Raw genomic sequence first — 16445 nt, 5'->3', positions numbered from 1 at the left:
TTTGTTGTGCTAACTTACATTATTGCCCTAAATGTCAATAAGTTATATTTCCAAGTTTTACCAACTTAAATCACTGTTTTAGGCCAAAAAATACAAGTTGGCTTTTTTGCAGTGTAGGAAGGTGCAACAACCTCAAGTTGAGCGGTGTACGGGACTTTGTTGTTTTGTAAAATAACCATCTGGGACTGAGCGGTGTATTGGAGTAAGGATGTGTGAATAAAACCTGGAGAACTGAGTATTGTGCATTGCGTCTTGTTTGGCCAGCTCACCCATTAACTTAGTGCAGTTGTCAAAACTGCCACGACATGTTCCTCAAGGTCTTGGTGTCAAAAAATGGTTACAAATATCACATTATCAATTCTCAAGTGGTGAAAAATGGTAAAAATTCAGCAACAAATCTGTATAACAAATGGTATCAACCCACAACTTGCAGCCACAACTTGTGAGACTTTAGAGCCGGAAAATGGACTTCATATACTTAAATTATGCTGTTTTTTATTTTATTTTATACACTTTCTAAGGTGATATTTCCTTATCTGCTCACTTTATTAGGCACTCCTTGATCTCTAACACAACTATCCCACTTTATGATGCCTGTAATGTTCAGTTTTATTGGTAATGTCACAGAGGTTTTAAATACATTCTATGTTTGTTATTATTTATGCTACCTCAGTATTTTATTCTATTGTATTTTATTGTATTTTATTGTACTTGAATACCGGACTGCTGTGACAACCGAATTTCCCTTCGGGATGAATAAAGTAATCTATCTATCTATCTATCTATCTATCTATCTATCTATCTATCTATTTATCTATCTATCTATCTATCTATCTATCTATCTATCTATCTATCTATCTATCTATCTATCTATCTATCTATTGAGGTCGTTGTAAGTGGTGCTGTTGACTGCATTATGTTCAAACATTCCTAATATGCTAATGTATGTAAATGTGGTAGACAAAACATTACAGCTATGTCTTATTATAATGCACTCCAGTTCATCACCACTGAAAACTACAACCTGAATATTAAACATATAGTTAAATTAACATCTATTTTTCAGCATCTATTAATTATTATTATTATATCTTTGTAAACACACAGAGTGTATCTGAACAGGGAAACATAGTGCTGGAAGATCAACACAAACAAATGCTAATGTGTGATTGTGTAAAAATAGATTTGAATAATTTGTGAATTGAACTGTGGTTGCGTAACTCTTTTTTTTTTGTAATATGTGAAAAGTAGGGTAACCAACAGCTCTGCTCACTAACTACACTGTTCTACATGTGAGGGGAGGGGGCCATGAAACTGCTTTTGAGGCTTTCCTATAAAGAATAACCTTATTCTTCATAGGAAAGCCTCAAAAGCAGCAAAAACCACATGCATTTGTTTGCTTCTATGTTATGTTTTTTGGCTCAAATGCTGCAAATAACCTATTTGGTAGATGTTGAGGATCTGAAAAGTCACAAAATCTAGCAAGAAATGTCCAGTTCAGCAACCATGGTCATGATGGCTACAGCCACTTCTTTTATCTATGGCAGCTAATCTCAACCTTGGGGTCGGGACCCCAGTTGGGGTCGCGAGATGATTTCTGGGGGTCGCCAAATCATTTTAGAAGTCAGCTCTGTCTCCACTGTGTTAAAGTGTTCATGTGTTAATGTGTTTTAGTCTTTTTGGTCACTTAATGTCTTTTTTTGGTCATTTTGTGTCTTTTTTTTTGGTCATTTTGTGTCTTTTTTTTTTGGTCATTTTGTGTCTTTTTTAAATCATTTTGTGGTCAATTTGTGTCTTTTTTGGTCATTTTGTTTCCTTTTTTTGGTCATTTTGTGTCTTTTTTTGGTCATTTTGTTTCTTTTTTGGGTCATTTTGTGTCTTTCTTTGTCATTTTGTGTCTTTTTTTGGTCATTTTGTGTCTTTTCTGGTCATTTTGTGTCTTTTTTGGTCATTTTGTGTCTTTTTTGATCATTTTGTGGTCAATTTGTGTCTTTTTTGGTCATTTTGTGTCTTTTTTGGTCATTTTGTGTCTTTTTTGGTCATTTTGTTTCCTTTTTTTGGTCATTTTGTTTCTTTTTTGGGTGATCTGAACTGTGCATGTGAGATTGTGTTCAGTGAGCGGGGGTCACGGACAACATGCATGTTAAATTGGGTGTTGAGACTCAAAAAGGTTGAGAACTACTGCTCTATGGGATCAAACATCTGGGAACCATGAACATCCGACCAAAAAATGTCATGGCATTTCATTACATTTTATAGTTATTGAAATTGTGTCAAAAGTCTGAACCAAAGTGGTGGACTGAGCAAACTATATTAATCCTTATGGTGCAAATTGAAGTAAAATAAAGACGTCAATAACATGTTCGTTGGTTCCATTTGACTCTCAGCCACACAGCCGGCGGCACACAAGCTGAATTCTCTTTGGAAACCATGAAAATAGCCGACCATAATAAAAAGGCCAGTTATATTTAGACGTTTTGGACGTACTGGACAAATATCTTGGATCTAAAACAAAAGACTAAAACATCTACATCTAAATGCTTGTGGATTTGTGAGTCACTGCACTTACACAGTTCACCTCATACTCAAACGCACCACATCTGTCAATATTGTGCAGCAAGTCTTTTTATACTCAGGTCATTTTTAGTTACAGCAGCAGACAGTGCAGGATTCGTCTGCTTTGTTGTTTCCTCTCATTAAGGAGCGAGAGGAGCCAGCCTCTCACCTCTGGCTCCAGGGGAATGAAGTCGTCTTGTAAAATGTGACATTACATGCAGTGCATCTGCTTGAATATGCACAGAGGGCCTCATTAATGGAAGTGCGTGTTGAGAGCCTCTTAGAGCACGCTCTGCTGCTCTGAGATTTACCAGAACATGGCGTGAATTGTTCTTACTCTTAATCGATTTCTGTCTCAGTCAGATTCTATTGAGTCAAATTGTTGTTTCTGTAAATATTTCAAGTGATTATTCTTTTCATGCATGCCTGTTTATAAGACAGAGGCTGGTTAAAGACAGCTGTCCATCAGAGCAGTAGTTCTCAACCTTTTTGAGTCACGACCCCCAATTTAACATGCATGTTGTCCGTGACCCCCGCTCACTGAACACAAAAAAAGGAAACAAAATGGCCAAAAAAGACACAAATTGACCACAAAATGATCAAAAAAGACACAAAATGACCAAAAAAGACACAAAATGACCCAAAAAAGACAAAAAATGACCAAAAAAGACACAAAATGACCCAAAAAAGAAACAAAATGACCAAGAAAGACACAAAATGACCCAAAAAAGAAACAAAATGACCAAGAAAGACACAAAATGACCCAAAAAAGAAACAAAATGACCAAAAAAACCACATTAAGTGACCAAAAAGACTAAAACACATTATCACATGAACACTTTAACACAGTGGAGACAGAGCTGACTTCCAAAATGATTTGGCGACCCCCAGAAATCATCTCGCGACCCCAGTTGGGGTCCCGACCCCAAGGTTGAGAATAGCTGCATCACAGGAGGAAAACTACAGGTTGCCAATTTTCCATGGCACAAAAACAAAGCTGTCAAATTCAGACGGACACCAAAATGGACTGCAGATACTATGAACAACTGTTCATAGTTGTTAAATTTCAGTCACAAAAAAAGAAAGGAAATCACTCGATATGTCTCGTTTAATTAACAGTGTGAGGACTATTTTTTTATTTTGCTCCACTTTAGTCTTATTTATTTCATTTTAGTACTTATTTTGCATTAGTTTGTTTGTTGTCACTGTCTATTTTATTTACTCATTTTCTTTGTCTGTGTGAATGAATGTATGTTCGAGGGGATATAAATGAAAATGTTTGTATAATCGACACAAAGTTTGATATGCACTTGAAACTTCAATAAAAGATATTGTTGAAAAAAAAAACAGTGTGAGGACTGGTGGTTTCATGGAGGTAGCTTCAGTTGTTTCAAATACTGTAATATACAGAGGTTTTTAAAATGTATGGTGTTGTTGTTTCACTTAATGTACACTATAGTAGTGCTACTATTTGTGGGTTACTAACTTAATCACTGTCAGACATAAATACACGGAGACGAGGATGCAGTACAAGTCTTTTACTGGCGGGACAATCACACAACTGCAGGCACGAGCAGTCAAATACAGAACTCGGTCGTGGTGACAGTCCAACACAATTGAGCACCGAGTGCTCGATCCAATGTAACACATACGGCAGACACAAAGGGTGAGTCATAACTCACAGACAACAAGACACATATATTTTTAGATTCAGACTGCCTGAGAACGTCATCCTCCCTGGTGTCCATCCTGAATAAACTTCCAATAAATTAGCAAAGGAAATCATTGATAAAAAGGCGATCCTTACATCTTCAAAACTTGCCCGAGAATCTTCACGTTTTTAAGTTTTCGAACAGTAATAGTCAGGCTGCTTAGGACCAGATAGAAGGAGAAGAATGGGGACAAAAGCACCAAATGTTCTCCACATGCTCTCTGTCACCATAGGTTTCCCTTTTTGGTGGGAGCTAGGGGTGGGTGATATGGCCCTTAAAGCAGTAGTTCTCAACCTTTTTGAGTCGCGACCCCCAATTTAACATGCATGTTGTCCGTGACCCCCACTCACTGAACACAATCTCACATGCACAGTTCAGAGCACCCAAAAATGAAACAAAATTACCAAAAAAGACACAAATTGACCACAAAATGATCAAAAAAGACACAAAATGAGCAAAAAAGACACAAAATGACCAGAAAAGACACAAAATGACCAAAAACAGACACAAAATGACCAAAAAAGACACAAAATGACCAAAAAAAGACACAAAATGACCAAGAAAGACACAAAATGACCCAAAAAAAGACACAAAATGACCAAAAAAAGACATTAAATGACCAAAAAGACTAAAACACATTAACACATGAACACTTTAACACAGTGGAGACAGAGCTGACTTCCTAAATGATTTGGTGACCCCCAGAAATCATCTCGCGACCCCAATTGGGGTCCCGACCCCAAGGTTGAGAATAGCTGCCTTAAAGAATATCACAATATTTCAGGGTATCATTGCGATAACAATATTCTTGACGATATTACAAAATACTGAAAAATATATAGAATATCTGATTTTTTTAGTCCGTTTAAATAAATAAATAACGTAGAACAAAATAAATGTGTGTGTAAATTGCAAATCTCAACCATGGCAACATTATACTTCTTCTCTACAACTGATGCGCCTCATTCATACAGTTCTCCACTCAGAGATAAAAAGCTGCATCAAGAGTATTAGGAGTCTCCATCATCACCAGTAATTATCAAATGCACTTTCTGTGTGACTAATTAATCAGCCTTAATGAGTACAGAGTGAAAGTCTTTGCTTCTGACTAGTCCAGATAAAGACTTCATTAAAATGCACATTTATTTCGTCTTTCAATGCCTGTAAAAAGAAAACGTAGTGTTAATATATGAATACAAAGGAGGCTTTCGTCATTTCGTCAGTGTCTACTGCTGCCTCAATCAGTTATTTTGATTGTATTTATGTCTGGTTTTAGCAGTGGCGGTTCTACACAGGGGCCTCCAGGGGCCACTGCCCCTGTGAAGAAGCCCTTGGCCCCTGCTGTGGCCCCTGTGTCAAATTAATAATGAAATGATCAATTTATAATGATGAATGACAGAACAATTCTTACCTATTTTTTGTTCAAACAATATCTCATTGTACACAAAAGGAACCCATAATGTGTACATTGTATAATAGTTGAATTGTGCAATAAAAGCTAAATATAAAGATCATTCTCACTGTACTGCACTTTCAAAATTAAAAAAAAAGTAATTGTGCACAAAAATGAGAAATGTCATTGTTGTACAAAAATAATTGTTAATGTTGGTAAGTCTCATTGCTTCAATCAATGTAGTTCTTCCAAATATGAGACTTTTAGCTAAATAAAGGTTTTGAATGCTTAAATATCATTTATTTTATTTTTTTAAAGATTCTTTTTTTGGCATTTTACTGCTTTATTACATAGTGACAGATAAAAAGGGGGAGACAGAGGGGAAGACATGCAGCAAAGGGACCTCAGGCTGGAATCGATTCATCATTTTTGACGATTTTTAATGTAAAATTGGTCGAGAACCGCCACTGGGTTTTAGTGAATCCAAACAAAAACCCACACGTCACACAATAACACAAACTAATTAACTGATCAGGGCAGCAGTACACCAGCAACTCCTGTGTTCTGTGAAGAAAAAATTGCTGTCTTTGTCAATGGAGTGTGGTGGCACGCTGTAATCACGTGCTGCAGCTTGTAGGAGACAATACGAGCTACTTCCAACCCAACAGACTGACCTCTAACTGCTACTTAATGAAGAAACAATAAACTCGAGGCTTCTGCCACAAACAAAACGCCTCTTATGACTCCATATGTAGTACCTGCCTGCACATAGAGCAGGACTCTGTGTGTGCCACATGTGAGCAGATCAGCACAATCGCACTGTTGTTACAAATGGCGTCCCCCGGGCAATGAGGTCCCGATGGCACAGCTGACTCCTTGACCAGGAATGTCAAGTCTGTGGAGGCCTCCCACATTAAAATAGCCAGCATGTCCTGTCAGCACACCCTCACAGTGTGCACACGAGCGCCTAACAGCTGCCAAATTTACTGAACTAGCGAGCGGGAGGGAGGGGGGGAGACGTAGAAGAAGAAGGAACAACAAGAGGAGATCAGCATGACGGGACGAGGAAGATCACATTACCCCGAAGTCTCTTCTTCTTCGCTGGGCCCTCCTTTCTGTCAGACAACAACATAAACTGTGTCTTCTACGCATTCATGTTATCATCAGAGAATATTACATACACTGCAAAAAAAGAAAAGTTGGGTGAACTCAAAATTTCAAGGCAACAAACTTCGATAAAATTTTTAAGTTGGACAATTAAACTAAATATTTTAAGTTTTTTGTCAACTCAACTGTGAGTTGTACTAATTTATAATTTTACATTATAAGTTATAATAACTTTTAATCCTTACTTCTGCTAACTTCTGCAATGTGCTGAATTAGCACGATTGTAACGCCGCTATGAAATGTCAGCTAATGTTGCGACCACAATTTTGAGTTAGCATTGATACGCTAATGGCTACTCTTGTAGCTGTAACAAGCAGCGCCGCTAGCATCAGTTAGCCCAGGGGTGTCAAACTCTGGCCCGCGGGCCAAATTTGGCCCGCAGTGTAATTTTATTTGGCCCGCGAGGCAATGCCAAATTATTATCTTATTATTGTACTATAAAAGCTGACCCGCCGGTATTATACGGCGCATTTACCGCTAATACTACAAATCCCATAATGCCCTGCTGTTGTTTTGGCGCGTCAATCAGGACAGGACCCAGAAACGCTCCTCTGTGACAGTCGTCATAGCAACCTCAAGCTAGAGCTGTCTCCCAGCTACCCCTTCCCAAAAATGGAGAAAAGAAAGGCAGAATTTATTAACCTGTTGAAAAAGTTTATTTTGATATTTAAATCAGAAGGATGCAAATAGAAAAGAGGCATACGATTTTTATTTAATAAATTAATGACATTGATGTGTTTTTTATTTGAAATTTGATTTTGCATGTCTGCACTATTTAGTTATATATTGTATGTTTATAAGCGTTGCTGGTTCCATATTTAATGTTAAAGCAAAACATGTTTGGTATATATTAAAAGGTTTATTTGTTCAATGTTGGCCCGCGATTTTATTCAAGTTTTAAATTTTGGCCCATTGTGTATTTGAGTTTGACACCGGCTGAGTTAGCCGCTAGCATCAGTTAGCCGCTAGCATCAGTTAGCCGCTAGCATCAGTTAGCCGCTAGCATCAGTTAGCTTTCGCTAATGAATTTCACCACTTTCCCGCATGTCCCAACAAAGAAATAAGAGTTATCAGAACTATTGTCCCTTGTTGTGAACCCCAACTTAAAGATATAAGTAACAACAACTCACCAACTTGTTTTTGAGCAGACAACTGGCTTCCTTTGTTGTGCTAACTTACATTATTGCCCTAAATGTCAATAATTTATATTTCCAAGTTTTACCAACTTAAATCAGTTTTAGGCCAAAAAATACAAGTTGGCTTTTTTGCAGTGTACTGACCAAGACTAACCAGTGCATCGTTTACATTTTGCACTTGATTGGAGAACTAGCTGTTGTTTCCTGCAGCCAGACTTGAGTCACTTCAGAGACAGCTGCCGTGTGTGTGTGTGTGTGTGTGTGTGTGTGTGAGGACAGTAACTGTGAAGCATATGCTCTCTATGATCTACTGAAACTATTTCATATTGAATTCCCATCAGAGCTGCCCCTAACGATCTATTTGCAGATTATTATCTATAGTAAATATTCTATAAATTCTAAGAAAAATGTGAAAAATGTTCATTATGTATTAAAAATCACCTAAATATTTTTATTTAACCATCATATAAATGACCAGTACAATCTACTTGTACTTTATTTGATTAATTCAAACTTCTGCTACTTTATGCTTCTACACCACTACATTTCAACTCTAAGAACTTTCCAAATTATTGATATAACCAGTAAATAAATAAATACCTTCATAAATCCTGTACACAGTATTTAATAATTATTGTTATATGTAATATAAGTGTTGTTTGTATTACTGTTCATCTGCCTAAAGACTAGGGGTGAAAATGAGTTTCTAAATATGTATAATGCTTCAGATTTCAGGTATTTAAATGTGTAGTATACATGTTTTCTGTTAAATAACCTTGTAAATAAATAAATACAATTATTTTATTAATACAGTTATGATCCCCAGGGAGAAGTTCACAATAATAACAATACAAATTTATAATAATTATTTAAAATAGCAAATATTTCTATTATTGTTTTATCATTAACGATGCTATGATGATATTTCTGAATGAGTACTTTTGTCATATATCTTATTTAAATATATTTAGATGCAAATTACCTTTAAATTACGGTAAAATATTGAATGCAGAGTATGTAACAGAGTATTTCTATACTGCAGGATTGCTGCTGAGTACTTTTCCACCATTGATTAACCCTTTATCAGGCAAAGAACTATATTTGGTAACTTCAGGTAATATTTTGAGAAAAAAATTGCAAATTTACTAGATTAAAGTGGCAAATCTACAAGAAAAAAGTCACAGATTTAAGAGATTTAAAGTGGCAAATCTGCGTGAAAAAAGTTGCAGATTTATGAGGAAAAAGTGGGAAAAAAACAACTTTTTTTCTCCCAGATTCACCACTTTAACCCTTAATAGGACACTCATTGAAATACTTACAAATTCCAAATTTCAACCCTAGAGAATATTGGAGGATATTACATTCTGATATCCAGAATGTGTAAAAAAAACATAAGAAAATAATATTTTGAGAAAAAAGTCTACGAGATTAAAGTGGCAAATATACGAGAAAAAAATGCGCAGATTTATGAGATTCAAAGTGGTGAATCTGGGAGAAAAAAAGCTTCTTTTTTCCACTTTTTTTCTCGTAAATCTGCAACTTTTTTCGCACAGATTTGCCACTTTAATCTAGTAAATTTGCAACTTTTTTCTCGAAATATTACCTGAAGTTACCAAATATAGTTCTTTGCCCGATAAAGGGTTAAAGAAAGAAACAAAACATTTGTAAATCTGAATTTGAGAATTATGGATGGATAATTTTGTCTCAAACACGTCAGAAAGTACCGAGAAAAGTTAATCACAACAGCGTACGTGACTTCAGATGCACAAGTCAGTACTGATAAATTATCAGCCAAGATGATTATTATGATTGTTAAATTACAGCTAATAAATTAGTGACCAAGAAAGTAACAACAAATTGCTTTCAATAATCTGTCGTTGCTCACTACATCTTATCATTACTTACCCTCAAGTTATGAATCTTTTTAAAAGGCAAAAATGTGAAATGACAAGTTATTTTATTGGTATTGGCTGAAAAAGATGACATTTTTTTTGCTTAAAAAATAACTAATATTCATTAAATATCCAAACATAGCTGCAGATTCATTTCAGTCCAGTCTTTGTGTAAGCCTTAATAGTTGTTCTTTGTCATGAAAAGATCTTTACATGCAAAATTAGAGTTTATAAATAAATAATGCATTAATAAAACTGTTCAAATGACCTCTCATTTCAACTGGCTACACAGTCAGTCCATGTCAATATTATTGATACAATAATTAAATAATTTGGCATGACTACTACTTTTACTTTAGATACTTTAAGTAGCTTTAAGCTTGTTAAATGTCTTGTCTGAATTGTAGTAAACAACTAATTGTTTACTATAGACAACTAACTGATTACTACAGAAAGTTTGTTTAGTAGAGACCTTAAAAAATAATACAAAAAAAATCACACCATGATCCTTTTAATATATTTTTAAATTAAAATTTTAAAAATAATGAGGGGGAAAAAAAGAAAGAATTTTCTCCAATATTGGGAACATTATCACAATTGCAATATCATTTAAAAATAATCACAAATATATATTTTATTATAATATTTTCCTTTACTTGAGTATTTCCATTTGGCTCTACTTCCTGTTACTTTACTACATTTTGGAGGTAAATATATTTTTTCATCACATTCTGACTCAGATACCAAAGCTTAGTTTACTGGCGCTCTTGGTTCGCCGCCATTGCCGTTTTTGACTCAGAAACAGCGCCGGTTCCTTCTTATTACATGCATAGTGACTTTCAAAATAAAGTTCCATCTTCACAGGAAATGGTTGGGTTTTTTGGCAATAAAACCTACTGGTTAAGGTTTGGACAAAAGAACAAGAGGGGGGTTGAAAATGATTACTTCTGTGCTTTATGTGACATAGAACATAATGTTACTACGCACAAGGTTAACTTATAGAAAAATGTAAATAAAATTAAAATATCAGGTCAAAGTTCAGGAAATGGACTAACCCATTATTTACCAATTTAACAGCAGTAATGCTTTCACATTCTGTTAACATTTGATGTCCTTTTACTTAAATATAACTTTTAATGCAGGACATTTACTTGTATGAGAGTATTACGCACTTTTAACTAAATTAGATGAAGCTGAAAGAAAACACAAACTGATGTCAAAATAAAATGATAATACTGATGTTCTTGTTTTCTACGTTTATAAAACTGAATATCTTAGTTTATTAGACAAACAAAGACATCATTTTGGGCTTTAGAGACTTGATATGTGCTTTTTTTCTACTTTCTGACATTTTTCAGACCGCTTAACGATGAATCCATAATGAAGATAATCGTTAGTTGCAGCCTTTAAACCAATTCAATATGTTGTTGAAGCCTCTTCTTTAATCCTCACACTGACCTTTTAAGTGAAAGCACAGTAATCCTGGTCGGGATTTGATATTGCTGGATTTCCCAGGAAGGATTTGTCTTTCCCCATCTCCGGGAATCACGCGACTATAGACCAAGATGACAACACAAGCTGTGAAAAACAAAACACTAATGATTGCTAGGGAACTATTTTTGATTAACCGTGTAAACATTTGAGTGATTTATTAAATAAAAATTGCAAAAAACATCACATTTCAGCTTCTGAAATGTGAAGATTTGCTGCTTTTCTGTTTTATATCATTCTAATCTGAATATTTGGGGGTTTTGTGTGAAAAATAAACAATTAAAATGACTTTTAAAAACTGTGACAGACATTCTTCATTATTTTTCAGACATTTTATAGCTCAAATAATTCATTGTTCATCAAGAAAATAGCTGTTAATGAAAATATTCATATCATTAGCTGCTTCCTGTGCACATTAACTAAATGATGCTGCAGATTGAATAGATTATCTTTAAGTACAGGTACAGGGATTTAAAAATTTACAGTCACAACAGCAGGTATTGCATTTAAAGTTGTTTTAATAAAGGAAGTGTTATACTTTAGGAAAAACAAAATTAAAAATAATCTGGAGGTATGAGTCAAAACTTTGCTTTAAGAAATTAACCTTTTCTTTTATTATTATTTTTTTAGACTTAAAAGTCCTTTACACAATACATTTTTCTTTTATAAGTATTTCAAAATATCTTTTGCTGGTTTGTTCGGTAATAGTTTTCCTATAAGTAGAATCTCATTTCAATATAGTTCTCTTTTGAAAATAAAAACAAAAGCAAAAAAAGCAAAAAAAAAAAAAAAAAGAACATCCATCAATGTGTTTCTGTCCAGGGTCTTCACGTGTTGGAAGAGGTCACGTCAGTAAACGGCGTGCGGCTGCTGAGGCGGTCCAGCTCTGACCGTAGCAGAGAGGATGATGGGAAAACTCCTCGCTGGCGCTCTGCAGTCCGGCAGAGCTGGAAGGTCAGAGAAGCTCCACTGTTATCTGATGCAGCGCTCCCGTTTCAATGCCAGATATTTGGACCCTTGTAGTGGCACGTGGGAGCAAATGAGCATAAAAGTCACTTTGAATAAATCTGTATCGTCCCTGGAGGTGGTGGGGGTACTAAAGACAGTCCTCTCCCCACTTGTTGCGGCGGTTCTCAAACACCAGGGATGCTCTGGCGTGAGGTAACTTGATCTTCCCGAAAAAAAAACAATGTGAATTATGCTTTGAAAATATTGCCAAGATTGTATGTATAACATAAAAACCCAGCTGATCCGCACTGTAATTGACTACTGGAGTCAAAGCTTTAGTTTAGTCCACAAGGCCCTTGTTGTTTGGGCTTAAAGAAAATCCTCTCAGTAACTTCCCCCTAATATTTTGGGTAATCTTTTCGATTGACTGCATGCTGCTGCTGCTGCTGCAGGGCTCCATGTTGTTTGACAGCTCTGAATGTGCTGATATACTTAATGCAAAACATCCACAGAGTGATGGCAGCCTTTTCTTATACATTCCTCTCATGTTCATCTGACTGACTTGCAAAAAAAAATCCCACAATCTGCCCACTGAGGAGAGACCTGGACTGGAACAGGAATACAATGGATGCTATTTCTCCCTCTCTCTCTCCTTTAACTGGAGCAAGGAAAACATCTTAAACAGGTTGACTCCCTCACTCTTTAAATATAAACTATGTTGCAAATAGGAAAGCATTCATTGGCTTCATTTCTAGTTATAAAAACCAATTTGCTGGTTTTAGTAGGTTCTCTCTTTCCTCTTATTTCATTTTTATTTTTTTATTTTTTTACAATAAAGCACTCTCTTTTTTTTCTCAATGAGATGTACATCTCATTTACACATTAAGTCCACTTTTTTCACTTTCAGATTCACACAATCACTCCAACCCTCAAACCCTACAAACTTTAGGATAATACACCAATAATTTCCCTGCACATGTACTTTTTTTTACGCCACGATACTTTAGTAGGCTATTACAGCACGATTTGTCATGCACTTCTGTTTTTTCTCTTTTATGCAAAATACCCCTATATTGCAGATCTTTCATGTAACTGAACTAACAGCTGTTTCATCTTTATGTATTTTTTATTTCATCAGTCGTCGTCCACGTCGTCTCCCTCGGACTCGTCTCTCCTCTCGTACATTTTATCCCTCTGCCTCTCCTGGATCTCCTTCATCTCCTCGGCGTATCTGCTGAAAGCTCCCCCGAATTTGCTCCAGGCTTTGAACGGGATGGTGATAGAGTTCCTGTAGCTGGGCTTCACTTCGCTCACACGCAGGAACACTCCGTATTTGTTGGACCCCACGTCGAAGAAGAACCGCTTGGAGTCCACCATGATGGAGGTGCCCTCGGGGAGCTCGCTGTAGCCCCCTGCGGCCGGGCCCCCGGCCAGCTCCTCGTCGTCTCCCCCGTAATCATCTATGAGCTTAGCGAGGGCGTCTCTGAACTCTATCAGCCCCTGGGCCGGAAGGGCTATGGTCTGCCCGGACAGCATGCCGCCCACAGGGCCCCCGACTCCGAAGCCAGGTCCACGATTCACGGTCTGCCGGATCCGCAGGAACCTCCCCCGCTGGTTCTCCTTCAAGTCCAGGTAGTACTTGCGGTTCTCCCGGACGAGAAACTCACTCTTGAGAGCTCGCCTGGGCCCGCCGTCCTCCCCCACGGTGGCCTGGGCTATCTGCTCCGGGCTGCTAGGCCCCAGCTGGGCGTAGTGCTCGATGAAATCCCCGAGGTAGTCGCGGAACTCCGCCGCCACCGACAGGGAGAGGGTCAGCCGGCTCTTGGAGCCCCCGGCCCCGACCTCGGCGATTTTAATGAACCTGCCCTTGCTGTTCTGCTTGACGTCCAGGTAGAAGCGCTTATTCTGGATGTCCAGGCGCTTGGACGCCAGCTCGTGGGTCTCCTGGTCCCTCTGGAAGTGCTGGAAGCCGCCTCCGCCTCCACCTCCTCCCCCGCTGCTACCACCGCGCTCACTCCCGCTGTCGCCATCCGCCATCTTCAGCTCCACCATTCGCCTTCTACCCCTCTCCTCTCCTGCGTAGCTGCTTTCTGCGTGCACCCGGCCAGCGCGCGCCCCCTTCACGCTCATTATGGCTGCACTTCAGGGAGCGCTGTGATTGGCGGAGACGGTTGCCACTTCGAAGAGTTCACACGGTTACGGCTTTCCCATTGGTCCACTTATTTTGTCTGTCACGCCCCACATGTAAAATCTCTCAACGCCCATTGGTTTAGATTGAGGTTCCGTTTGCGTACTTCTGCAACAGTTGTTTTCATACTCCCTTTGGGCTTGTGAAATCTTTGTTTTTATGACATAATATGACGAAATTTGTGTTTTTAATTAAAAAAAATGTTTTTGCTTCCACTAAGAAAGTTTCGACATACCTTGTTTTTCTCCACAAATTTATAATGGAAAGGAATCGGAAAAAACATTCATGTCGTGTTTTTACATGTCCAAAATAGTTTTGTGACCTATTTTTAGTAGATTACATGGACCAATTTTATAATAATAATAATAATAATAATAATAATAATAATAGCAATAATAAAATGTAATATGTTATTGCCAGTGATGGATATTTGATTTAAGTATAATAATAATAATAATAATAATAATAATAATAATAATAATTATTATTATTATTATTATTAAACTTCATAACAAGTACATTTGTTACATTAAAATTTTTATTAATTTCAATTTGTACTAATTAATATACAATATGAAACTGTTGGGTCAAATCTATAATAATCCATCATATTTTTTAAAGTCAGTGGTGGAAGAAAGTAGTAAAATCTTTTACTTAAGTTAAAGTACCAATGCCACAGTTTAGAAATACTCTGATACAAGTAAAAGTCTGTATCATCAGAATAGTTTATTTATATTTGTATTAATATCTATGTCTAAAAAGTACCTGGTGACTGTTTTTAAAACAAATTTTACAAAATATTACCAATATTATTACAATAATATAACATATGTAACATATAATAAAGTGCATTATATTGCCAGTTCTTAATACTTTTACTTTAGTAAAGATTTGAATGCCTGACTTTATCTTGTAGCAGAATATTATTATTTCAATACTTTCATATTTAGGCCGCAGCAGAGAGTCTAGCTGGTGGTGATCAAATTTAAATAAAAAAAAGCCATTGTGTAGAAGTACTCTGTTATGAGTAAAAGTCCATCTTTCAAATCTTACTAAAGAAAAACGTATTGTGCAAAACGTCCCAATTCAGAAGAATATACATCCATTTATCAGATAATAATAATGTACGCATCACTTTATTGTTGCAACTTGTAAAATTGTGTCTTATTCTTTCCTTCGTATACTGCTGGATAGTGCGAATTTTACCACAGTGATCAATGCAGTTTAAACTAATGTTTCATCATAATTTATTTCTTGATTATATTTAGTATTATTAATCACAATATAGCTTAAACTGTTAGATAAAAGTAGTGAAGTAAAAAGTAAAATACATGGCGACAGAAATGCAGGGCTATATACTAGATTAATCAGAAACAAAAAACTATTACATGATCAATTTAAATCATAATTATAATAATAAGAGTACAATACTAAACCACTAAGAGAAAGCAAAAGGCCTTTGGGAATGTACATTTTAATTGTGGAGTAGAAGTATAAGAAGTAAAATGGAAATACTCAAGTAACGTTCAAGATTGAACTTACTTTTTTTTTTTTTACCATGTATTCAGACCACAAGCGGCTAGATGTACACTGCAAAAAAGAAAAGTTGGGTGAACTCAAAATTTCAAGGCAACAAACTTCGATAAAATTTTAAGTTGGACACTTAAACTAAATATTTTAAGTTTTGTTTTTGAGTTTGCTCAACTCTGAATTCAGATTTTTGTCAACTCAACTGTAAGTTGTACTAACTTTTAATTTTACATTGTAATAACTTTTAATCCTTACTTCTGCTAACTTCTGCAATGTGCTGAAGTGGCACGATTGTAACGCTGCTATGAATGTTAGCTAAAGTTGCAACCACAATTTTGAGTTAGCATTGATACGCTAATGGCTACTCTTATAGCTGTAACATGCAGCGCCACTAGCGTCAGTTAGCCGCTAGCATCAGTTAGCCGCTAAATT

At 36.4% G+C, this 16445-nt stretch overlaps 1 protein-coding gene across 1 annotated transcript; it reads right to left on the bottom strand.

The window, feature by feature from the left end:
• Nucleotides 1-11664: 11664 nt before the first annotated feature.
• purbb (purine-rich element binding protein Bb) lies at nucleotides 11665-14440 on the bottom strand. The gene has a single exon (XM_059357380.1). It carries the CDS (start codon nucleotides 14423-14425, stop codon nucleotides 13430-13432), a length of 996 nt encoding a protein of 331 aa, XP_059213363.1. The 5' UTR covers nucleotides 14426-14440; the 3' UTR covers nucleotides 11665-13429.
• Nucleotides 14441-16445: the final 2005 nt, after the last annotated feature.

Source organism: Centropristis striata, chromosome 19 (genome assembly GCF_030273125.1).
Source record: "Centropristis striata isolate RG_2023a ecotype Rhode Island chromosome 19, C.striata_1.0, whole genome shotgun sequence".
NCBI lineage: Eukaryota > Metazoa > Chordata > Actinopteri > Perciformes > Serranidae > Centropristis > Centropristis striata.
Note: the sequence above shows the minus strand (reverse complement) of the source record. Positions and strands in the feature narration are given on the sequence as shown.

Coding starts and splice junctions, on each gene's coding strand:
- purbb (XM_059357380.1), bottom strand. CDS start 14,425: ATGAGCGTGAAGGGGGCGCGCGCTGGCCGGGTGCACGCAGAAAGCAGC.